The sequence below is a fragment of the Cheilinus undulatus genome, linkage group 9, assembly GCF_018320785.1.
Source record: "Cheilinus undulatus linkage group 9, ASM1832078v1, whole genome shotgun sequence".
Classification (NCBI taxonomy): domain Eukaryota; kingdom Metazoa; phylum Chordata; class Actinopteri; order Labriformes; family Labridae; genus Cheilinus; species Cheilinus undulatus.
In genome coordinates this window covers 14,106,746-14,131,094 of record NC_054873.1, presented here as the reverse complement: position 1 = coordinate 14,131,094, position 24,349 = coordinate 14,106,746, and the positions used below count along the sequence as shown (strand labels likewise).

The window sequence follows — 24,349 nt, the reverse complement described above, 5'->3', positions numbered from 1 at the left end:
AATTTGCTTAACAGGGCTTCACCCTTCTTTCCTGGGGTCTAGCGGGGGGACATGACTACCATCAGGGGTATGTTATGTGAGAGATCTGTGGTCATACAAAACTGCACAAACATCCGAATCCTGACCCAACAGTTTGGATTATTGTTTGTGTTTCCAGTGTGTTGAAATGTTCTTATCTTGGTTTGTTATCACCACTTATCAGTATTAAAATATGTCCGGCATCAAGGAGACCAGCGGAAGTGTGAGCTTGCACTGTTTCGATGTTGTGTGATGTTTTCAAGGGTAGCTTGAGAATAAATATTTATGCACAAACAAAACGGTCTGGGGACAAAGTTTAACTTCTTGAGTGGTTATTTCTTTTAGTATTTCTGTTTTTTTTAGCCATGAAAGCCTTAAACTTGAAAATGCTTCCATACATTTTATGTGATAGAGTAAAGTCCAGTTGCTTTCTGGAGATACTGGCTTAAATGTTCTCATTTCAGGATAACATATCAGCTTTTATCAATAATTGATTGAGTTATCCCATTATCTTGATAGAAAAAAATTATTTCCTGGTGATAACAATATCATTTTCTGGCACAATGGGAAACAAAACAATAGGCCCAGAGATCTCCAGACCATCATTTATTGAGCTGCCATTTATGAGGTAGATTAAGTTCATATGTATTAAAATTTACTTGTCTGAATTTGTCTTATTTTGTGCATTTGAAACTCTGGTGATACAAGGTAAGTAAATCAAGACCTCGAGAAAATGAGCAGAATATATCAAAACTAAACCAATCCAATTATTTTAGCACATTGTGAAATGTTGAAAGTTAACCAAAGTGTTGTAGAATCACAACAAGAATGAAGACCAAAGTAAAAACAACAGTACAACTGTTAGGGAAAGAGATAAAGCCATCTATTAGCAAAGCCAAGAGTCAAGGAATAAAAGTGTCATAAGTTTTTATTTATAAAACAGGCAGTGTGGAGGAAGTACGGGCATTTCTCCACTGAGGACTTTACTTCCTTTGGCATTATAACACATTTCATTACCATGACTAAGTCTAAATAAAGAGCAAACCTTAATCCACATTCAGGCACGTTTCTGTCCTGCCATCTTTAGTTTGACATTAAAATTAGCTAAGCACGCTGACAGCTTGTAATGCCTGTTTGAAATCATTTTTTGGTTAAGCATCAGAGTCACTGTAGCATTCCTGCTGCCATGATGAGCTTTGTCTTTTAGCTGTGTTTTTGAGCTGCACACAGCTGCAGTTATGCACTTGCCAGGGAATTTCCAGGCAGTCCACAGTGAGGATTACCACTCACTTTTCCTAGATGAGCATTTTTAGCAACCAGAAGACAACACAAGGACTATAAGAGTATGTGTGTTTGTGCAAAAGTTAACCTTTCCCTACATGCAAATTCAAGCCAGGAACATGGATTTATGACTACCTCGTGGGGATTATAATGAGACCATGCAGTTTCAAAGGTTGGTAACAGATTGGATATATGCTCAAATACTTCACTCAGAAAGGTTATATAATTTGTTTACTTGCTTACATGACACCACCTTTTATTCCCTTTTAACTACACGTAAGAGTGCAAATGCAATTGATTTTATTATCTGTGCAGGTGGAGCTTATTTTGGCCTTGTATCATCAGACTGTCCTGGCTGAACCCTGCACCTGTTCAACTACATATTCTGATAACAGCTACATCGCATAGCAGCCCGTTCAATGTCTTCATCTCCACATAGATGCCAGTCTGACCTCTTTCTAGGACAGGTATTACTCGAGGGCAGTGATGAACGAAATGCACTGTGAGTAGGTGAATAACCTCTAAAGCCATGCAGAATATAACTAAAAAGCAGTGTTTTCACATAAGGTCTTATTAGATAGGATATATGAATGAAAATACTGTTTATTATACAAATTAAGACGCATAAATTCTTCAGTGACACCATAGAGAGAAAGAGAGTATGTATAAGAAACTACATGTTTTGTGGCTTTTTTTTCCTTACAAAATTTGTCCTGTTCAAGAGTTTTGTGAATATTGACTTGTATAGATGCAGATTTATGGTTTATTTACTGAGAGATCATAACAGTATCAGTGCATAAAGCAGGCTGAGCTGCTGCTACAGTTAAAGCAAACTGATGTTAGCAACATGTGCTATGTGTTATTTTTGGAGGGGAGGGATAGTCATGTTCTTGCAGAGGGTTTCAAAGAATTTATAACAGCAGTCTGGAAAACAAATCCCTGAATGTGGCTATAATTATCCTAAGTGACATATATTCAGCATAGATCTATGTAAGTGTTGAATCAGAGTAAATATATTAAAAGGATATACTTTCTCTTGTGCAACAGCTGAACTTCTTTAAATTACTTCTGCCCATGTTGTTCTTTTGATAATGCCAAATCCATATAAGTGTTGAAGTTAAAATTGTAGTTATAAATAAAGTACATAGATTACAGGGAGTTGTCTTGGGAAATGTGGAGTCCAGATTGTTAATTATTAAAGCATAACAGTGCTTGCTGTTTTTCCATTATATTTGATGCCTTTGGTGCAAAACCTCTCTTATACATCTTTGTTTTACATAGATGCAGCTTTGTTGTTGCATTTTCCCTTGAAAGAGTCGACTTATAGCGAGGATGTTCAGTGTTGTTAACAATTCACAGAGCTTTTGTCTAAATTCCAAAGTGCTTAAGGAAAAATGACAGACAGCTTGCAAAGGTGTTTTGACAATGGTAGTTTGGTTTTTATGAGCCAAAAACATCCCATACCGGAATTAAGTGCTCTTTGTCAGAATGACAAATATACTGTTTAACGCAGCTCCACAGACTACACAGCTGTTTAGATTCCTGACAAGAAATAGTATCTGACTATTAAATAGATATTTGTCTGGTCTGTTTCGGGGGACTATTTTCCCAGTGCCCTCATGCTTATGTTCAATCTCTCTAAAATAACAAATCTATTTTGCAGACTAGATCCTTCCTGAGAGTCTAATCAGATTATCTCATTTGATGTAGCAGGAAGCTGAGCTTGTTTTATGTGTTGTTGTCACAACCCCAACACAGTTTTGGCAGATGTATGGTAGACAGGGGTCTGCTCTGCTCGAGGTTTCTGCCTGTTGAAAGGCTTTTTCTTGTGACTGTAACTTTGCTAAATGTTTCTTGGTGCTGAGCTCATGGTTTGGATCTTTGTATAAAACATAACAAGGAGTATAGACTAGACCTTTTATTTTTGTAAAATGTCTTGATATAACTTTTGTTATGAATTGGTGCTTTAAAAATAAAGTTTGAATGATTTATGTCTTTTCCCAAGAAATGTAGGTTGTTAACATGTTCTTGCATGTTCAAGCATGGTTTTGGTCTTGACTGCTTTGCTTATAAATAACTTAACATCTAACTCACTATGTGCATGGTGAATTGTGCTGACATATACAGTAAGCTTTTGTTTCTAATGCATTTTTAGTTTCTCCCACTTATTAGGGATTAGTGGGACCAGTATAAGTTTAAAAGCTCAGCTTTGCCTTTGATCAGGAATTAGTTTTTTTTCCCAAAAAATGATATCCTCAAATCTCGTGTCTCTGCAGAAAAAAACAGCACTTAATAGGTTTTAGAGCATATGTTTTGGCTGTGTGTCAGCCAGTTGGTTGGTTGCTGGGCGTTTTCAGTCAGTAAGAAATGGTGTTAGTCATTGAGAGAGGTATTGTGGAGTCATATTTCTTCTTATTTTGATGATGAATCACAGGGACTTTTTAAGGCCTAGCATAAAGAAAGGTTACACTAAAAGTTTTGAATTTATTTGATTTTTTCTTTCTAGAATCAACATAAATTACCTGGGATTTCAAAGAAATTTCTGTGAAAAAAGCTTTTGTTCACCATGTGCATTGCCTCTAATACTGCATAGCAGTACCTTTGTGTTGTATTTGCTCTCAGGTATACATCACTTTGGACAAAAGCATCTGCTAAATGATATTTGACATTACAAAATTCCTAAACATAATTTAAAAGTAACACATAAAGAGTATTCCCTGAATTTTTCAGTTAAACTTTATCATAAAGCCTAAATGGTCCAGTTAAAATTTCACAAAAAAATTCCATGTAACTCCTCTAAAATTTCAACAGATTCCCCCTGAACTTTCTTTTCAGATTCCAACACATGCAAATAATCTCCCTCAAATTCCATGAAAATTACAGAAAATTCACCTAAACATCTGAGCAAATTCCCTGAAATTTCCAGAAAAATTCTTGAAATTTCAAAGGCCACTCCTGTCCCAAATTTGCAAAGATTTACAAGTAAATTTCCCAAGATTATATGGAAATATCTCTAAGAAAATCAAAGGAAATTAACCTTAAAAATTCAGATCCAATCCCCAAAAACCAAAAAATATATTTCCCAGATGTACATGGGCATAACTGAATATATCATATTTACCTAAACATCCAAACAAATTTCCCAAATCCCCCAAAAAATTCTAAATAAAAAAATGTAGAAAAAAAATTATAGTTTTTAATTAAATTTCCCCCAAAACTTTCAATGAACTATCCAAAAATAGAAACATATCTCTCAAATGTCCATCCTGAAAACTTCATAGCAAATTTTACCAACATTTCATTCAAATTACCTAAAATTTAATGAGTACTCTGGTCAGTAATCTCAAACATTTTTACTGCAGGAATTATGGTGCATGCAGGGTCTTAGGAGGATAAACACTCACCCTACATAATGATTCAAAAGCATTATTTGCTAAAGAGTACCATGAAAAAAGGAAACCATTTAGAAGATAAATGTAGGAACGTATAAGATAAATATTCAAATAAGATTATAAATACTGGTTTTATAAATATGAAATGCTAAAATGTTAACAGAAACGAGTCTGAGACAACAGTCTGTTCGTTGTATTCACTTATATATATATCACTTATATATATATTTATTTATTTATTTCAATCCAGTGAGATGAAATATTTGAATAGTTTCAACACGCCGGCCAGGACACTCTTGTATATGAGATTCTTAATCTCAATTAGGTTTTTCCTGATTAAATAAGGCAAGCAGCAAACTTAGTACTTTCTGATGTGTCATACGTTGTTTAGCTTCAGGAGAATCGGGAGATTTACAAGTCTTACTTAAACGCATCACGGCATGCACGCAGGTACTCTTCCAGGTCTCCGATTGGTCGACGGACTGTCAGTTCCTAAGGGTGTCTGTCATAATCAGCCAACCAGCTTGCTTGTTGTTGGTCGGTGCACCGGTTCGCCGGTCCGTTTGCAGCTGGGGGAAAGGGGAAGACACTGGCGGAGGCAGTCTGCATCGGCGGCACGGTGCTATGGACCTCAGGGACAATGTTGAGACAGGGGAGACGGAAAACCACCGGGAGCTGTTTTACATGCCGATCCCTGATGAGGCACCGTGCAAGATGGAGCAGGAGAAGCTGTCGGGGGTCGTCAAAAACGTCCACAGAAAACTGCGCAGGAAATACAGAGAGGGTAAGCTGCCTCGGTGGGCCCCCTGTTTCTCTGTGGCCCGGCAGACGGAGTAGCTAACATTTAATTTTACCATACTGAAGTGAATTATTTTCTTCAAAAAGAATCTCAGTAGCTTCACCGTTTTCCTCTCGCTAACGTTAGCTCTCTAAGCTAACGGTCCTGCTTTGACGCTGTTTGGCTGCTGTGGAGTCAGACCGTAGGCAGGGTTACATTCAACAAACGAGGCCTTTAAAGCTGCTTAACAGCAACACAAGGCTCGTCATGATACCAGAATTTAAATTTTGATATGATGTTAGGCATTATTTAACAATATTACCACTACGGAAACAAAAGTAGAAGTCTATAGCACCTAATTTCTGGAACTTTCCTGTTTTGTCATGAATAACTTCAAGTTTTGATGGACTTATTCCTCTCCAGTTTGCCGGTCTTAGGAAATATATGCACGTTTGTGAAGCTTGGGTGCTTTTAGTTATTATTCCATTAAAATAAAGGGCAATTTTTGATTTACTATTGCACTATCAGAAATAATTTAAATGGAAACTTTAAACAACACTACAAACAGCAACTATTTCTGATAAACAAGTGTTACATACATATTTTCAAAAAATATATGTAATATTTAATAAGAGACATTGGTAGGTTACTTAAAAGAGATACTAGCAGACCTTATCTGTTGATAACAAATGACTTTCTATTGCACTTAAGCATACTTAAACATAACTCTGTTAGTAATGTAGCGGATTCGAATTTGTAGATGTAATATGTTCTTAATTGTACAAAGTAGATCTTGAAAAAGGAATTAAAAAGTGTTGAATTTAATATATTTTTTGTGTAAACTCTGCAGTATTGCCAGGTTGATTTGAAACTTTGCCAGATATGGCCAAATGATGTACAAAAGGTTGCTTTTGCTTTCATCTTATCAGTCTGCACTGATAAGTATTTGCAAAAACAATAAGTGGGTTTAATATCTCCCTGTGTGGTTCCCAAGATTTACGTGAAGCTTCCATGAGAGCATCTGTGTTTGAGGCAATTGGTTCATTATTCTGCTCAGTTCTGATATTTTCAGATGGTTAATAGTATGAACATATTAACATAATCGGATTTAGTGTTTTATTCACGGGGCTCCCATTTCCACTTAACTTCATCTTGAGATAGTTTAAACTTTATAAAAACACAAGCCATGTGGACATCACATGCGGTATGGCAACATCCTTAAGTAGATCTTCTACTGCATGCTTTTCACTTTTCTTTCATGCAGGATGTCTAGAAATAATTTTAAAGACTCTGCACAGCTGTATAAAGATATGAAACAGCATTGTCCTTGACAGGCTTCTATAAGAGGCAGATGGTGAAAGTTTCACGTGAGTATCAGTGACTGGAAACTTTCCTCACTTTTAAAAAATCTTTCTTTCATTTACCGTCACTTTTAAGACAGGGTCTAAAGTCCAAAGACTTTAGATAGCCCTACAGGGAGGAGTTTGTTCCGCTTTTATGATTTGGGGAAGTACAGAAAAGCCCAAAATTAACCTGAATAGTAGAAGCAGATGATACTCCATCCTTTGGGCTTTGATTTACTTATTTATTTTGGGGGGGGACTAAAAGTTGAGCAGAAGAACTCCCTTTGCTCTCAATTTGCTGTCGCCACCCATAAATATTCACAAATTAAATAAGCAATAGCATATCCTTAGTGTCTTGATTTAAGGAAATACAAAACAAAATACAGCTAAGCTCTGGTTAATGAAACAGAAGGAGCGAAAGGATCTTAACTATCAGGGTTATATATTCACAACTGTCCATGATCCTTTAAAAACGTTTCTTGTACTGACTGAGAGAAAATACCTTTGTCTTTTTCTTTTCTCTATGAGTCAGTCCGGATAAGAGTATGAAGTGAAATAGGAAGTTTGGGAAAAAAAAAAACCTATTTTGCAATACTCAGCGCTGATGTATGATGTCCAAGTTCATTTAGAGTGACATATTAGACAAGAGCACTGATGGTTGATTGTTGATGATGCTTTAGTTCAGCTTGAAGTTTAAGGTAAAGACTTGCTGTGGTTACTGTTGGTTAATTCTGCCTACCAGAAACACTGAGGTACCTTGGATTAAAGAAAAACTTTGAATGCCTGCCTATGCAGAACATTTTCAAGGAAACAATAAGTCCTACTTAAGCCTGTGAATGAGGAGAAAAACTAAAAGGCACATTCAAAATGGATGGAACTAAATCTTTATTAAGAGAAAGACACCTGGAATTATTTTACAAGTTAACTTAACTTCTATAGCAACTGCTATAGCAAGGTAAGCTGCTTTTTATAGCAAGGTTAACAGGAAAATAGTCCACAGTAAATAGCTGAAAGGGGCATATTATCTCCTACCACAGCAGGGTTGGATATGCTCCCATTAATAAATTGATTCTCCTGCTATGCATGTAGGCTGGGACAAGGACTGCAGTCTGCAAACATTGTCTGATCAGACTATAACCATAGCTCAACTTTACTATGCATGTAAACATTTTGATGGGTATTTCTGTTTTATTTGGAAACCTCTATGCAAATGAACTTAAATTTGACTGTTTCACTGCTCACAGGATCAAAGAAAACAGCAAAATATGAATATTAATTGCATCAGCTCGAAAAAAAAAAAAGTTCCAGGAATGTTTTCAGAGTCATTTTTATGCTGTAGCAAAGTCATTTATAAAGTCAGATAACATTTTGCTGCTTTCTATGCTGGTTCTGTCCCTTACTCCCACTCCCTGCACAATCATAAAGCAGTATATATTTAAAAAAAATAATTGACCATGTCACGTTGTTAATGTATTATTTTTGGTTTGACGAGATTTAAACTCTGAGAAACCAGTTGGTGGTTTTTCAGACAAGAACAGAAGTTGAACAGACCTCATGATTGGTTAATAAGTAAAGCATGATCTGGTAGGCTTGGCATTGAATCACAGCGGTCATGCCTCCAGAGTGCTGCTGTTTACCACCACTCCTGTTGTTGTGCTTTCATTTCTGTAAAATCTGATAAAGAGTTTTTTCCTTGTGGTCATGGGATTTCTCCCTCAGCAGCATGTTTGCCTTTGCTATGGGCTATAAACTTCTCAGTAACTGTGAAGATATGCTGTAGGGAGTTTTTCTGGTGATTAATATAATAGAGAAACAGTTTCTCCAGTGTGCCTGCACAGAGGAGTAAACATGTAGACAACTGGAAGTAAATGTGACCTCAGCCTTTTTAGCTAGTTCTGTCACAGGAGAACTGCAACAAAGTTGGCTAGTAAGTTGTGTTGATTGTGGTTTCTTTCTCCTGTGAATGGAAGGTCAGGCTAAAAGTTGATAACAGAAGTAGTGTAAGCTGGCTTTTTAAACCTTGACTGATTTTTCCAAGTCGTTTATAGGTTGTTTTTGTTTATTTATGTATTAATTATTAATACTTTTTCTCAGTGGGCGACTTTGACAAGATCTGGCGAGAGCACTGTGAGGACGAGCAGACGCTGAGTGAGTATGCCCTCGCCATGAAGAATCTAGCAGACAACCACTGGACCAAAAACTGCGAAGGAGAGGGGCGCATCGAGTGGTGTCGCAGGTGAGTCTGACTTTCAGTGTCTTTAAATTCTCTCTCAGATGCCTTTTCAACCCTTCTGACTGTAAAGCCGTTCTCACCTTGTAGAGTCCCTTTTACAGTACGGCTGAGTTATGTTTGGAGTCCTTTGTCCACAGTGTATGTCAAGAATATTTCTTGGACGGTGGGATGAAAAGAATGTTAGAGAAGGATGAGAAAAGTGCTGCACTTGCCATGGGTCTGACTGCAGCGTCTGTGAGTGCCCAACAGCAAAGCACCATCCCCAGGTAAGCTCCTGTGTGAACTTCATTACCATGCATGCCATGTTTTCTATCAGTTTGTATGCAAAAAGCAACATACTTTACTATTTTATTCATAGCCTTCATAAGAGGTCACGCATGGAACCACATCCTACTGCTGTACGCTATGGAACAGTGTCTCAGTTGCCACCTACATGTTTTAGCAAGTTTTATTTCTTATTTTTTGAATGAAAGAAAGCTGTTGTTCAACTGGATGCTCTAACTGACATGTAAAATAAGCCCAGGTTATACTTTCATAGAGCCCCATTGAAGAAAGAAAAACCAGAGAGAAACAAATAGTGGATTAATGCTGTTTAACGCTCTGCTGTAGGTTATGATAGAAGGTAGCACTGGAATGACTTCTCCTGATCTTGACACTAATCTTGACATCTAGACTCACAGCTCCACAACAATGGTTAAAAGTGACAGTGATTCTGATGTGATGGTCAAGTAACTAGTTAATTACCAATACCAAGTTTAAGCCATGTAGGGCGCTAAGGATTCATCAGCCAGAGTCAAGCTCTACACAGTCCACCACATATGTGTGACTCGGCAGCCAAGGTCAAACTCTACAGCATTTCTTTTGTCAGGGCCTTTTCTCCCCTGGTGATATGCCAGGAGAATGCCAGGACCTTTAAGGCCTTTGGGACATCCACAACATGACCAGGGGGGAGTTTTTAGCTCAGACAGTACCCTAGGCAATGCTTACTTGCCACATCCACCCCTCACCTTTAAAGTGTGGACTTGGTTATTTTTTCAACTGATTATTTTCCCGTATCCCTGGTCATATGAAGGGACATCCAGAGCACATCAAGGGTTGTGTCGGTCCTCCTTCATGTCCAGTGGTGCCTTCGGGTGGGCTTTACTCGCCACAATTACACCTTACTTCAGCCTCAGCTTTTTGGCTCAAACATGCCTAAAAGTTCTGCAGAGTACTGTGTACTTTGATGATGAGGAATTTCTTGCCCTTCACTTCCCAAACAGCAGCATTACTGAACCAAACACACTGAAAATGTATAAAACTGTCCCTAATTTTGAAGGCTTTCATCCTGGAGACAGTTTAAAAAGAAGTATTTTCCATTTGGGTTGATATATTGGTGTGTAAACAACACAGAAACAAAGTTCTGGCTCTGACTTTTCTGGTGTCCATGATGTATTAAGTGTCCCAGGTGCTAAAATGACTAAAAGATGCATTTTAAATCATAATGTCAGTTTTTCTGCGGTTGTGTCATGATGTAGATGTATCGTTTTGGAAAGATAGAGAATAAAATGCCTGTGCAGCAGTGTCATGTACTGGTCAGTGATAGCTGCCCCTTTTCTATGTTTTTTTTCCCTTTGCATCCTGTGGCTGAAGATAATACATAGTCACTGAAATTGGAATTACACAAGTTGTACCATTTAAACGGTTGCAACTGAATTAAATTTCACAAAATATAAGAAATAAGGTCTTAAGATCACTTATGCTTTGTTTTCTGAGCGGTTATACCAGCAGTTAGACAATACTGTGTTCTGAATCAACTCTGCTCTTTTGACTTTTACATGGAAACTACTTTGAACATAGCCAAAAGCTGCCTACAATCTAAAGCATGTTTTAAGCGTGCGAAACACTGCTAAATTTTGCCATCTGTAGACCTTGAAAAGCTGCCATTTCTGCCAACAAGACTGTTCACTAATCAAAGCTGTGATGGTATTTTAATGCATCTCATTATAGATGCAGATAGAACAGCCCTCTGAATTTTACTGTTAGATTACAAAAAATCTGAAATTTTAAAGTTATCTTGTACCCAATGCAGTGCAGTCCTCAGGGTTTGTTACACACAGCTGTGTTTTGGTATAGAGCAGTATGTACAGTATTTATGATTTCTCCGTATCACTTGATATTTGTTTCGGAGTAATGTATTGCTACATTTGATTTCTTTGTAATCCCAAGCTTAATAATTTTCTATGAATTTCATAAGTAAATTTTAACAGGAGAGCCAGAGTTGCTTTCTCTGTGGCAGAATAAGGAGAAAGGTTTAAAAAGACTCACAAAGTGTACACAAACTCTGCTAATGCAGCGTAGTGTGAATGGCTTCATCTTACACTCGCCACGCAGCAGCTTTTAAAGATGACGTGATATAGTAAAAATAAATGTTACCAATGGTGGTCTAATTTGCTTTTGTAGCTCATGACAATGCATCTGTATAGATTTCTCAATTCAGTCTGTTAATAACCATATAAACCAGTGGTTACCAAAGTGGGCCGTGGGCCACCCTCAGGGGGGCAATGTCATGAAGGGGGGCGGGGCCAGGCAAAGCAAGACCATCTGATGATTTTAGCACAGGAGAAGAGAACAGAGTACCAACTTCTAGGAAGGAGAGTCCTGGCCACACTTGCGACACCCTACCAGTGTGAGATGGGGTTTTCCTCTGTTATGTCATCTAAGACCAAATACAGATAGCTGTACACTGAAAATAAATAGAGTGTGGCAGTCTCACAACTGCACCCAGGACCACAGAAGATCTGTAGCATTAAACAAGCCCACTGTTAAAATGTTGACTTTTTTCAGGGAATCATTCATATTCAGAGAGTCAGATTTTTAAAACAAAATTTTGAGGATCCAAGTTGTGGTAAATAGAAAAAAAAAATAGGAACTTGTTCGCAAAAGCGGGACTGACAGAGGTTTTTTTTTGCACATTTACATATTTTACATGTTGATTTGTATGGTGAGGGGTAGGGGGGCCTGAAAAACTTTTCTTCTGTCAAAGGGGAGCCCAGCAGAAATGGTTTGGAAACCACTGTTTTAAACTACTCACAGGACATGGACAGTGTTTTGGGTATTATATCAGTACAGTTTGAAATCAAATGTGACTCTCACTCATCACCAAAATCCTCAAGTTTTCCTTCATTCTTTGTGATACGGCTTTACATGACATTGTACTTTATCAAGCTTTTTTATGTAATGTGGTCTATGTTTGTTAAAATTGTATAAAGATACTGTACAGTATTTATTCATGGCAATGCTGTTCCAGACAGAGCCAGCCTTGGGCCCACTTCTTAAACTTTAGCATGTCTGTTTGACTGTAAAATGTTGATGTTAATATGGATTCTGGGAGATCTGAGTTCTGTTAACACATTTAGTTCACTGAAATATTTCATATTACTTGCTAGTACTGCAACAAAGAAATGCATTCTAACCAACTGGAAATCTAAAGACTCTCCACCAACAAGGCATTGGATCAATGAATTGACATCTTACTGTACTCCCGAAAAGATACTATATGATGTCAGGAGAAAACCCGAAACCTTTAATAAAATCTGGGATCCCTTTCTCAAGATTTTACCCTCTGGAATAAGTTGTTTGTGGAGCCACAGCTCCAACGTGGGGTGGGTGCATTCTGTTTTGTTCTAGTTAGTCCTTCTCTTTGTTATAATTTTCTTTTTCCTATAAATGGATCAATGCAACTTTAACATTGATTGCAAAAGATATTATTTTAGATGACGCATATTGGTCTTGCATGTTTGTGTATTTAATATTATTTCTATTTATTTTTATTTGGGTTTTTTTCTAATTTTGTCCCTTATTTGTTATCTTTATTATAATTATTGTAATTTAATATTTTAATATTAAATTGGTTTACTTTTTATAAGTGCACTTTTATAATTAGTTGGTAGTACAATTGTCCATTTTCTTTAACTTCTTATATAGTTACTTATCTTGTTTTTTTGTTGTTTTTTTTAAACATGCAAAAACTGTATATGCCAGAAGTGGATACTGTTGGTATATTTTGCAATTGCTAATAAAACAATCTTTAAAAAAAAAAAAAAAAATGTTGATGTTGAAACTTTTCCTGCATTTGTGTTGTAGTTCAATCTCTCAGCTGGGAAAAATGCGCCTTCTAGATGTTGGAAGCTGCTTCAACCCTTTCCTGAAGTTTGATGAATTCCTTACCGTTGGGATTGACATAGTGCCTGCAGTTGAGGTAAGAGCTCTTATTCAATCTTCTCACTTCTTCTTGACATGAACATTTAGATTAGCAGAAACAAATAAGATGCATGAGCTTTTCCTGTTTGGTAACTCAGAGATGGCATTACAAAGCAAGTGTAACTCCAGAAACGAATCATGCAGGGGTATCGTTGTTGTGGTTTCACAGTCTGTTAACAAATTCAGCAGAAGAAAGCAGCCTGCATTCCGCAGCTGCACCAAGAAACTTGTGTGCGATGACAATTAGATCTCATGAAGAGAGTACAAAAAACATATTTAAACCACTTGAAAGTGCTGACTCTGCATATGGTCTCTCTTTCAGAGTGTGTACAAGTGTGACTTCCTCAACCTCCAGCTCCAGCAGCCTCTGCAGCTCGCTGGTGACGCGGTTGAGGCGTTCCTCCGCCAGCTTCATAACCCCATCGACGCTCTCCCCGCCCAGCTGTTCCATGTGGTGGTCTTCTCCCTGCTCCTGTCCTACTTCCCCTCTCCATACCAGCGCTGGATTTGCTGCAAGAAAGCCCATGAGCTGCTGGAGCTGCACGGCCTGCTGCTCATCATTACGCCTGACTCCTCCCACCAAAACCGCCACGCCCTCATGATGCGCAGCTGGCGCGTCGCTGTGGAATCGCTGGGCTTCAAGCGCTACAAATACGTCAAGTATTCCCATATGCATCTCATTGCCTTCCGTAAGGTGTGTCTGGCCACCACTAGCGACCTGGTGTCACGCAACTACCCTGAGATGCTGTACATCCCTCAGGACTTCCACTCCAATGAGGAGGAGGAGTGTGCCGACGTGCCCGTGCAGGTGCGCTCCGAGTTTGAGGACGACCAGCTGGCTTGGGGCTTCACGGAGCTACCTGACACACCGTACGATTCAGATTCTGGGGAGAGCCAGAGCAGCTCGGTGCCTGGCTTCCATGAGCTAGAAGATCCCATCCTGCTGCAGAGCTAGGCTAAACCAGCTAACCTCCCCTCCCTCTGCCCTCCTCCTCCTCCCTGTCTCTGAAGAACTGCCACCTCCCCTTCAACTGCTGCGCTGCCAAATTTAACCTGCTGCATTCTTCTCCCCCCGTCTCCTCTAAATAATGCAGTTTGCACAGTGTGAAAGAGCAAAGTTTACAGATTATTTTCTCAAATCCACACTCCTTTGAGAGTATACACACAAACACCAACATACGAATACATACGACACACACTAAGATGGATATATTTTGATAAATATCTAGGTTTTTTTAAGAGTTGGAAAGTGAATGCCCTTAAGAATATCAAAACTCCCTTCTCCTTAATTTTAATCCCATCTTCCAATCAGCACTTGGTATCAAAGTCAGCTTGTCTACATCCTGTACGCTCTTTGAATAAGCTAGTGTGGCAGGCGGCTTCGTACAAAGACATATACATACTTACAACCTGAGCAGTGACAGGAGTTTGATTGCACTGGAGAGACTGAGATGAAGTAACTGGACTGGTACGCTTGCTTTCATCACAGCCATGCAGCTCGATTTACTGAAACTTCTTGATGTGCATTTAGTTTTCCAAGACAAAAAAAATAAGTTCATGGTTTTGAAATATATTCTCAACTGTCAAAACAATGGTGTTGTCCAGTGTTGAGTGTGGCAATGCCGTTTTTAATATGGCATCCTCTGAATGATTTGTGTATCTTTTACAAGAAAGTGGTATTTGTAGCATTTTAAACATTTTCAGAACCATACAGTAGGAGTATTACTAGTTTACTAATGTGAAACTGTAACTGTGTTGATTCATGTGTAACAAGGTACGAGTGTTTCAAAGTAGGTATTACACTTTTTCCTCCTTATTGTCTTTGCAGATATATCTGAATTATTATCCATTAGATTTCAGACACATTTTTATCATCAGGCAGAGAAACTACAACACTGCAAGCCAGTGACCCATATCAAATGTAACCTACTGCACCAGTATCCTTTGACACAACTTTGTAACTTCAATGTGAGAGTACAGCAAGGTCTCTGCCTCCAAAAAAGCTCCCCACGGTGAGAAAATTCACCTTGACTGAAGAGATTTGCACTAATTCACTGTTTTGTCATATAGAACCTCTGAAACAGGTGATAATCCAGATTTTAGCAATATAAGAAAGACCAGATCTGAGATGTATCCTACGTGGGGAGATTTTAGCTAAAGACACTACCTAGGGAAATGTAAGAGTGTTTATGTCTGTCTCTGAACAGAATGAGTGTGTGGCTGTGGTTCAGTTTGTCTGTGTGAATGAAGGAATGAATTGTTTTTTGTCAGTGGCACTTTATAATTGATCCCAAAGGGTGCCACAAAATGTTATTATTTTCCTATATGACAGTTTTACAACCAGTATGAGGGGCCCGTATCATAATACCAGTAATTCTAAGGTGCCTTCTTTGTTCTTATGAAACGTATGTTGCAGAAAGTGAAACGAACACCTTTACACAAAAGATATCAATTTACTTTGGCCAAACAATATACACAAACTCCCCTTCTGTTTGTCATTTTAATGGATAACAAAAAATATTTCCAGTTTTGGTGTTATGCAGTGTGCTGTTGCCATTCCCATATCATTTTCCAGTTATTGCACCCCTCCCTCTGCTGATCTCTTCTTTTTTTTTTAACAGCAAGAAGAAAAACATTTTACAGTACTGATGACTCATATTCAGACTTTGAAGAAGCGTGTTTTGTGATTAAATGGTGCGTTTGTCTTCCAGTGTTTCTTTTGGCCCATTTGCATGAGATGGTTCATCAACATTATCAACATTTTCATCAATGCAGAACAATGTGTGCTTATAGTATGGTTGTATTTCTCTTTTATAAATGAATGTAAACATAAGGTATCTGCGTGTTTTTCTTTTATTGGTGTTGCCTCTTATTTTTTGACAATCAAATTGTTATTCTACAGCTTTGACATTATTAAAATCCAATTTACACCTGAACTTTTCCTGCATTTACCTGGGTGAGCTGCATGTGTAGATGCAAACAGCAGTTTTTCTGCAGACTTTACCCTGAAATTTCCTTGCAAGTACCCTAGTATTTCCCAGTCTTTCTGCTGAGGGACAAGTATGACAAAGCATCAGGACATTTTCAGGGTAGGTTACCTTGAAAACTTTAGGGTTGCATGTATGGAATGACTCAGGAGATACATCAGGACTACAACTGGTAGGAAAAAATTAATGAAGACTCAGGTCTGTATTTGCAGCAGTGCATTTTGTGAGCAAAGTGTGAGCTCTTTTCCTATGGAAGCCATAACAGGACTTTACACATGTTTATTTTACTTCATTTTCCTTTGATAAAAAATACATTCTGGTTGCTTTCTGAAAATCTCTTATTTATCTCATATCAAGATAATGGCACTGGTTTCCCAGCAGTTGTACTGTTGTTTTGTTGACATAAAAAAAAAACTCGTGAAAACAACCATCATTTCCAAAGCAGAACAGCAAAACAGATGTATGTCTTTCTAAGGCTTCCATACTTTTTCACAAGAAGGATTACATTTTATAAAGTGATACAGTAGATCAAAAAGATAAACTTTAACCAGCTGCTGGCTTTTACAGGTTCAACCAGTGGTGTGTGCAAAACTGGCTACACTCTTAATTTATGTACTCTAGATCTGGGTATAAACTATGGCGAATGGATATGCTTTGTAAACCCACCTAAGATTTTTTTTTAATGGCCTGACTTCAGTATTTGCTCTTTTAAAGTGGATGTAATGGGCTTCTGAAGAAATTAATAAACTTTCAATCCTTATTCAAATTTTGACCAAAGAATGGGCCTGCTGCTGCTCACGTGCTGTTGTCAGAACTACTGCAGCATTAAGCAGACACACCTTTGAAAAATCTGTCAAATCAAACAACATTGAACAAGGGCCAGAATGACCAGAGGTGGTCCTATTTTCCTTCGGCAAAACATCCTAATTAGGGTAAAAGTTCATGTTTTGCCTTAAATAATTAAAATGACCTAAATTTCATGTGAGATGCGCTTAAAACTGTAAGGAGAGGAAATACAGCTTCTCAGATGGCCTAAAGTGGAAGATCATGACTGTAAAATACAGACCGGTGACGAATAGACATGTTCAGATACCCGGGGTTAAAAATATTGATGTGGCCTTTCCCGTTTGTGCACAGTTTTGACCCTTTGCGCTTGCCGTAGTCAGAGCAACAGACATGGCGTCTGTGATGTGACTACAAAGTTTTGACGTGACAAACTTTTAGAACTGTTATGTCAACTACCAACAGACGAACGGTTCGTTTTACACATTTCAAATTAGCATCGGACAGCAACGTAAAAGACGGCAGACATTGATAGTAAAGATGTGAGCGTTTATCTGCGATGACGTTGACCGGCGTAAAGATGTATCGCTAACGGCTAACTGTAATTAAGCTAGCCACTGCAACAAGTTAGCTAGCTTAACTTAGTTTTAATGTCGCGAGATTTTGTATAATTTAACGGCCCGTTAACCGGCGAAAGATTATCAAAGTGCCTGTTTTGGTTTAAACGGTTAGTCTGAAGACAAAATGTGTCGTTTTTTACGGTACTGTGTCAGCCACTGCCTCCATGCAGCGATGACCCGGCTGGAGGAGGTCAACGGAGAGGTGAACATGTGGTCGTCTGTCCGCGGGCTGGGCTACCTGTCCGGTCTCAACTTGCTTGTCGCCCTGTGTTTGGGGCTTTATACCCGGTGGGAGAAGACAGCGGAGTCCACTCTTCTTGTCCTTTTCGTGTTGGCTCTCATTGTCCTGGGGATAGCGAGTGTAGTGTACTACTACTTCAACTTGGAGAGGCTGAGCCTGAGCCTCCTACACCTGTGGTTCGGCTTCTTGCTGGGGCTCCAGTGTTTCCTCAACAGTCCCGCCCTGGAGGCTGACCTGAAGGAGCAGGTTGCTAACTATCTGCTGCTGGTCAGTGTGGCTTTGAGGACGCTGTGGGCGCTGCTGGACAGGCTGTTTGGATGCACAAGGTATGGGCGATTGATCGAGTGTCAGTTTCAGTAAGGACTTTGGTTTCCCCCGATCATGAAAACCAGGTATCGGTACTGGAGATGCTTATATTGCTTATACATTATCAGTGCTGTTAGGATTAATCGCATTAATCTTGATCAATCAGTTAATGCACTAATTTGAAAATCATGATAAATCTCATGATGTAGTACACCTTTCAACACACTTTGGTGGAGCTACTGCAGCGTCTCCCTGCAGCCAGAGGGCATTATTTAGCATTTATTTAACATGGACACACAGTAAAGGTGATGCTATGACATTTAATTATGCACAGGTCATAGATGCACTGCTGAAAGTGTTTATAGCAAAGTGCTAATTTTCAATACCTTTCTATGGGAGGCTTTTACTAAAACCAATAAAGATTTTAATCTATAGACTGAAACAAAACAAAAAAACCCTGCCAACTACAATAGCTGCCAAAATTAACAATAGTGTGCAATAATCTTGATCTGAAATCAGATTAATCATGATTATAATTCTTGTCAAGGTACCATCCTGCCTTCCTCACCTCTGCAGAGCGGCTTGAGCTGGCAGGTTTTGCCATCGCCAGCACTGCTCTGCTCATCCATAAGTCTTTCAGTGTGATGGTGCTGGTCGTGGCTCTCGGCACGGTCATGGTCGCCCTCCGGATGAAGGCTCTCCTCGCACTTCCCAACCTGGTCTGTTTTGCTGTCATCACTGGCGTGCTGTTTTTCAAGTCTCTGGACATCACCACCAACCCTTTCGCTCTCGCCTGCTTCTTCAGTCAGCTCATCTGCGACCCTCTCCTGGATGTCTACTTCAGCGGCCTCTCTGTGACTGAGCGCTGGCAGCCTTTCCTGGTGTGGCGGGGCTTCTGGCGCAGGCTGTCCCTCCTTCCTCTGCTGGGGCTGGAGGTGACCTTCATCGTGCTGGCTTCACGGAAGCTGATGGACCTGGACCAGTGGTACCTGATGATCCCAGGCTTTGTGGTCTGTGGGCTCTTCTGGTTCATCTGCCACATGGTGTTTGTTATCACAGTGTGGGGCTTTCACAGCAAACTCAGTGACTGCCAGAGACTCTGCTTGTTCCAGGGGCCAGGGGTCAACGGTCTGGACAAAGTGATGGCTTCAAAGGGCATGAGACATTTCTGCCTCATCTCTGAACGCCTGGTGCTGTTCACGCTGGTATCGACTGTTGCTGTGGCTGCTCTTTGCTGGCAGGTAGGTGCAGAAAGGCAACTTACTGTACTGTAACCAATTTGATTATTTTAGCAAATCATTCAGCTCTAATTGCATCCCTACCGTTCATGGCTATGGTGTTTTCATATTCATGCAGATAAAATAGTCATAACTGAGGTTACAAAGACAGCAGTGTGTGGTTTGATGTTTCCTTTCAGTTCAGCAGTTCCAGCCTTTTTTGGCAAGAACTGGCCACTCAAATGAGTGTTGCAGCTGTCTAAAATATTCCCCTAAAATCACAGGAAAACTGTTGTCATAAAAGTAAATATAATCTTACCTTCTGAAAACTGACGTTTCTCTATTTCCTTCCCTTTTAATCATTTTATCACTCCTTAGAATTATCTTGTGGAGCTTGAGAGAAGGCCTTGCATTTTATGTTTTTACAGTTATGCTCATTTGTCTCCCACTGAAATTGAACAATACAGTACCAACTGGTATATTACTTGTGGTTATTCCTATCCTCCCACTGCATTAACTCTTGTCTTAGGACCATGCTGTATATCTGTACTGGATTAATTTATGGTATCATTCAAAACTATGCAGATTCTTGTCATTGCGTTTTTTTATATTTCATTCTTGAATGTTTTCTGCAGGCTTCCAGCAGCTTGTTTGTCAGCATGTTTCTCCTCACCCTTCCTCTTGAGTCTTTGTTCCACGGTCTTTTCCATGAACTCGGGAACAGCCTAGGAGGAACCTGTGTGGGCTACGCTGTGGTCATTCCTACCAACTACTGCAGGTACTGAACATTAATGTTGGAAGAGAGGGAAGTAAATACCAGTCAAATGTGGTGTTTATGTTCCCCACCACGTGTTGGCTGATTACTTTAAATGAGTTACATGTGATGCTCTTCTTCCACTTTATCGCCTGATTTTGGCATACATGATGTATCACCTTCCTCCTCTGTTTTCTTTCTCAGTCCTGACGGTCAGCCCATGCTGCTGCCGCCTGACCAGGTTCAGGAGCTGAACAAGCGCTCTACTGGTATGTTGAACAACGTGCAGCGCTTCTTCGCCCATCATCTCATTGAGGCTTTCGGCTGTGACTATTCCACCAGCGGCGTGACCCTTGAGGCACTACAGGCCAAAATCAAATCCTTCTTGGAGCTTCGCACGCCTGATGGGCCTCGACATGACACCTACATCATCTACTACAGCGGTCACTGTCACCGCTCTGGAGAGTGGGCGCTAGCAGGTCAGAGAAGTATCTATTTAAAGCAGTTTTTATAAGTTTGGGTAGAAATGACCAATCAAAAGGAATGATTTAAAGGATACAAGTGTGAGCATACAATTCAGAAAGTATTTAAACCCATTCTCTTTTTTACATTTTTATTATGTCGCAGCCTGATGCTACAATTGAAAAAAATCATTAAGCTACACCGATTTTCCATAATTGATTAAAAAGAAAAATCTGAAATATCACACTGAAAAGTAGTCAGACCCTTTGCAAAAACCCTTGAAATTTAGTTCAGGTTCCTCTCAGCTCTCTCCATCTTTGCTGAGATATTCCTACAGTCTGACTGGAGTCCACCTGTGTTAAAAAAAAAAAAAAGATTGGACAGATTAGTAAAGGCACACCCCTCTCTTTCGAAGGCCTTGCAGCTGGCAATGCAAATCAGAGCATTTGTCATATCTAAAGTTGTCTGAGGGTCTGATTCATCATGCTTTCTGATGCTCATGATTCTGTGCCTGTCCCATCAGGAGGAGACTCTCTGCGTCTGGATCAGATGTTAGAGTGGTGGAGGGAGAAGAACGGGGGCGCCTGTTCACGCCTCATCTTTGTTCTCGACTGCGACAACTCATCTCAGTGGGCGAGGGAGGTCAGGAGGGTGGAGGGCATCTATGTGGCGGTGCAGGGGGCGACGCTCGCACGTGTGACGGACGTGGAGCATCAGGACCCCCCTCAGCTCGGAGACTTCACCGCTCAGTGGGTGGAGTACAACTGCAACTCAAACAGCAACATCCAGTGGTTGGAGAGGGGCCGGGCGATTTCAGCCACCTACGGCATCTCCAAACAGTGGAGCGACTACACGCTGCACCTGCCCACAGGAAGTGACGTCACCAACCACTGGAGCATGTACTTCCCTCGGGTGACATACCCGGTGGTGCAGTTGGCGCTATGGTGCGGCAGTCTGAACCTGCTGGGGCTCTGCAGCGTCTGCCTGCGATGCTTGAAGAGAGTCAAACTCAACTGGTTTCCACCGGCCATCCTGGACACGGGGCAGGGCTTCAAACTGGTCAGATCCTAAATATTGTACAAGGGCTTTTTTATGATCAGGATTTTTTAAATGTATAAAAATATTTTTTTTATATTAACGAGTTCCTTTGACCCTTTAATAGGCAGCTATTGGATTGTATACTTTTTGCTAACTAGCTGTTTGTCAGTTACTTAAAAGTAATAAGTTACTGACTGATGCATTTTAAAATGTCTTTTTAGATCCAGTTTTTATATTCTCCCCAAAGCATTCTATACTTTTGTTTCTAGCTTTGATTGAGAAATCCAGACATACCTGTCATTGTCTGTGGGAGTAAAACAAGCACAGTGAATCATTTTGCACAGTTGTGTCACAAATACTGTCACACATGATTCCACCTTCATTTGAAGAACATTCGTCTTGTGCCTTTTGTTATAAAATCCAGCTGATCGTTATAACCTTAACCAAAGTGGCCGAGGTACATTTTCAGAAGATCTCAGGCATAAATAATATATTTGAAGCTGTCTATTTCTATAGTTTAAATGTTTTATTATTTCTTTTATATTTGGATGTGAACTGACTCCTCTATACTGCACTATGCATCCTACACTCCAAGCCTTGAGTCAATGCACTGCTTTGCATCTGTTGTAACTGCCTTTTGTGAAGCTTTTAGGGGTTATTTATAAATACTCTGCAGCTGCTTCAGGGAGTCCTGTACTGATGATTGCACTACAAGCAGACATGTATGAGAACTACAGTATTTGACGCCAAAATAAACCCTGGAAAAAATGCAACACATGAGGGGGTTAGTTTCCTCCCTGGGGTTTAATGCCATTTACTGAGATATGTAAATGTTTTCTGATGGGTTTGATGTGTTTGCTGAGAGTTTGTGGTGAGAAAAGCAACAGAACATGTATGAAACTATGCAATAAAGAGGAAGTAGGACTTTGCTGCTTAACTATGTCAATGACTCTTCATTTGAATCACTTTTAAATAAGGCTGGGCAATTAATCGAAAATTGGATGAAATCGCAATATGGCCAGCTGCAGTTTTCAAATCGCAGAAGGTGAATATTTCTTCAACCTGAAATTAGTGTCAAAATGCCAGTTTAAAACTTTTTCTTGCTGCAGAAATGTTATGCATTACATAATATGCAATCATTCAAGTGCCATTTTTTTAAGAGTAGTCTACAAAAATCCTACTTTCTTCATTTTTGTACATTTTTCTTATTAAATATGAGAATCACATTGGTAAGAAGTAATTGCATATCAAGTTGCAATATTGGGGGAAAAATTGAAATTAGATTATTTTTCCAAATCGTTCAGCCCTACCTTTAAACTTCAAGCACCCTCTAGTATCTTATAAAAATTTTGTCCAAAAGATTCATTTTTCAAAATTTGGCTCTGTTACTGCAAATGGCATTGTTTTGTAATAAGGTTGTTTTCTTGCTAAAATACAAAGGTTCAATTCCAAATTTTTTTTGGATTGGTAAATCACTCAGTTTTGCAAAAAAACAAAATGTCGTCATGACCCATTTGGTTTGGTAACTAGTTCACATATATTGATACACAGATAGAAATTAGGATTGAGCTAATCCAATATAACCTTGCAAAGCAGATGGATTCATCTGTTTTCGTGTGTCTTACTGGCAAATCCATCTTGCAAAGCTCCCATCTGAACAGTTTAAGATAAGATATTCCTTTATTAGTCCAACAAGGGGAAATTGGGCCTGGTTATTAAGTGGCAGGACCAATCAACGACGAGGGACAGTACTTTTCAGGTGTGGCGGAATCGTGATGTAAGCAAGCAGCAACAAGAGGCCGGTGCAATCATTGGGGAAAATAATAGCGTGGATGCTGCTAAAGCGCCAGTTTTATCAGAGCTTGACATTTCTTCGTAAAAGAAGATTGAGTCATTTTCAGAAACGATAAAAGTCGTGTACTGACCTGTCCAAAGTCACCATGGTTCACATTATGCAGTTCTGTATGGAGTTTACTCTCGGTGGCATGGACATATGTATATACGTAGGAATATTATGCCTATGCTCTGTAGAGGCGAACCTCGGTAACGGCTGCGTCACGTGTTTTGCTGCTCTGATTGGCCTGTAAAGATGTGACAGACAGAATGTTCACCCAATCACCCTCTGAGTTTTTTTTCAAAGGCTTTGCCCATACACATCCATCTGGTGTGCCAGGTTAAATCCCACAAGAGTAAGGTAAACTGCTTACCACCTTAACCAGAGGCTGTGGAAAGATGTCGGGATGCCAGTTGGTGAAGACATAAGGACATTATTTCACTACTGTAAAGACTGGAAGCCTAAATGCCTTTTCTTAGATTCTTGATAGGCTATTGGTAAGTAAAAAGTGTCAAAGAATAGGGTGAAAAGGTAAAATATATGATCAAAATGGAGTGAACTCTGGAATTTCATGACAGTCTCCTGTTTGTGTGTTAAACTTGTAAAACCTGTTAAGAGGGGATCAGCTTCCTGCAGTGACAGAAAATACTTAAAAACTCCCCCTGCATGGATACAGCTTCTGTCAGAGCTGATGTCTCTTCAAAGAAAGTTTAACATTGTTAAAAAGCATTCATTGCACATACACAGTATCATCTAAAAGCTAAGTAGAAATGCTGTTTAAAAGTGCTGTAAACAATTTTACACTAACGATCAGCCAGAG

At 39.4% G+C, this 24,349-nt stretch overlaps 2 protein-coding genes across 3 annotated transcripts; both read left to right on the top strand.

Annotated features, from left to right (window-relative positions):
* Nucleotides 1-1,617: 1,617 nt before the first annotated feature.
* bmt2 (base methyltransferase of 25S rRNA 2 homolog) lies at nucleotides 1,618-16,120 on the top strand. Of its 2 annotated transcripts, none has more exons than XM_041795534.1 (5): nucleotides 1,618-1,801; nucleotides 8,907-9,048; nucleotides 9,183-9,311; nucleotides 13,171-13,285; nucleotides 13,610-16,120. In XM_041795534.1, the coding sequence occupies exons 1-5, from the start codon at nucleotides 1,786-1,788 to the stop codon at nucleotides 14,240-14,242; spliced, it is 1,035 nt and encodes a 344-aa protein (XP_041651468.1). In that variant the 5' UTR covers nucleotides 1,618-1,785; the 3' UTR covers nucleotides 14,243-16,120. The 2 variants fall into 2 exon arrangements, with proteins under 2 accessions (XP_041651468.1, XP_041651469.1); XM_041795535.1 differs by lacking the exon at nucleotides 1,618-1,801 and adding an exon at nucleotides 5,184-5,475.
* Nucleotides 16,121-17,437: 1,317 nt separating this feature from the next.
* tmem168b (transmembrane protein 168b) lies at nucleotides 17,438-22,621 on the top strand. Its single transcript, XM_041796280.1, has 5 exons — nucleotides 17,438-18,244; nucleotides 18,772-19,465; nucleotides 20,077-20,219; nucleotides 20,400-20,674; nucleotides 21,181-22,621. Exons 1-5 carry the CDS (start codon nucleotides 17,802-17,804, stop codon nucleotides 21,726-21,728), a joined length of 2,103 nt encoding a protein of 700 aa, XP_041652214.1. The 5' UTR covers nucleotides 17,438-17,801; the 3' UTR covers nucleotides 21,729-22,621.
* The last annotated feature ends 1,728 nt before the right edge of the window (nucleotides 22,622-24,349 follow it).

Excerpts from the sequence above, each read along its gene's own strand:
- bmt2 (XM_041795535.1), top strand. The coding sequence starts at position 5,316 with ATGGACCTCAGGGACAATGTTGAGACAGGGGAGACGGAAAACCACCGG. Across the intron at positions 5,476-8,906 it reads GCGCAGGAAATACAGAGAGG|TGGGCGACTTTGACAAGATC; the intron begins GTAAGCTGCCTC and ends ACTTTTTCTCAG. Across the intron at positions 13,286-13,609 it reads ACATAGTGCCTGCAGTTGAG|AGTGTGTACAAGTGTGACTT; the intron begins GTAAGAGCTCTT and ends TCTCTCTTTCAG.
- tmem168b (XM_041796280.1), top strand. The coding sequence starts at position 17,802 with ATGTGTCGTTTTTTACGGTACTGTGTCAGCCACTGCCTCCATGCAGCG. Across the intron at positions 19,466-20,076 it reads TGGCTGCTCTTTGCTGGCAG|GCTTCCAGCAGCTTGTTTGT; the intron begins GTAGGTGCAGAA and ends TGTTTTCTGCAG. Across the intron at positions 20,220-20,399 it reads ATTCCTACCAACTACTGCAG|TCCTGACGGTCAGCCCATGC; the intron begins GTACTGAACATT and ends TTTCTTTCTCAG.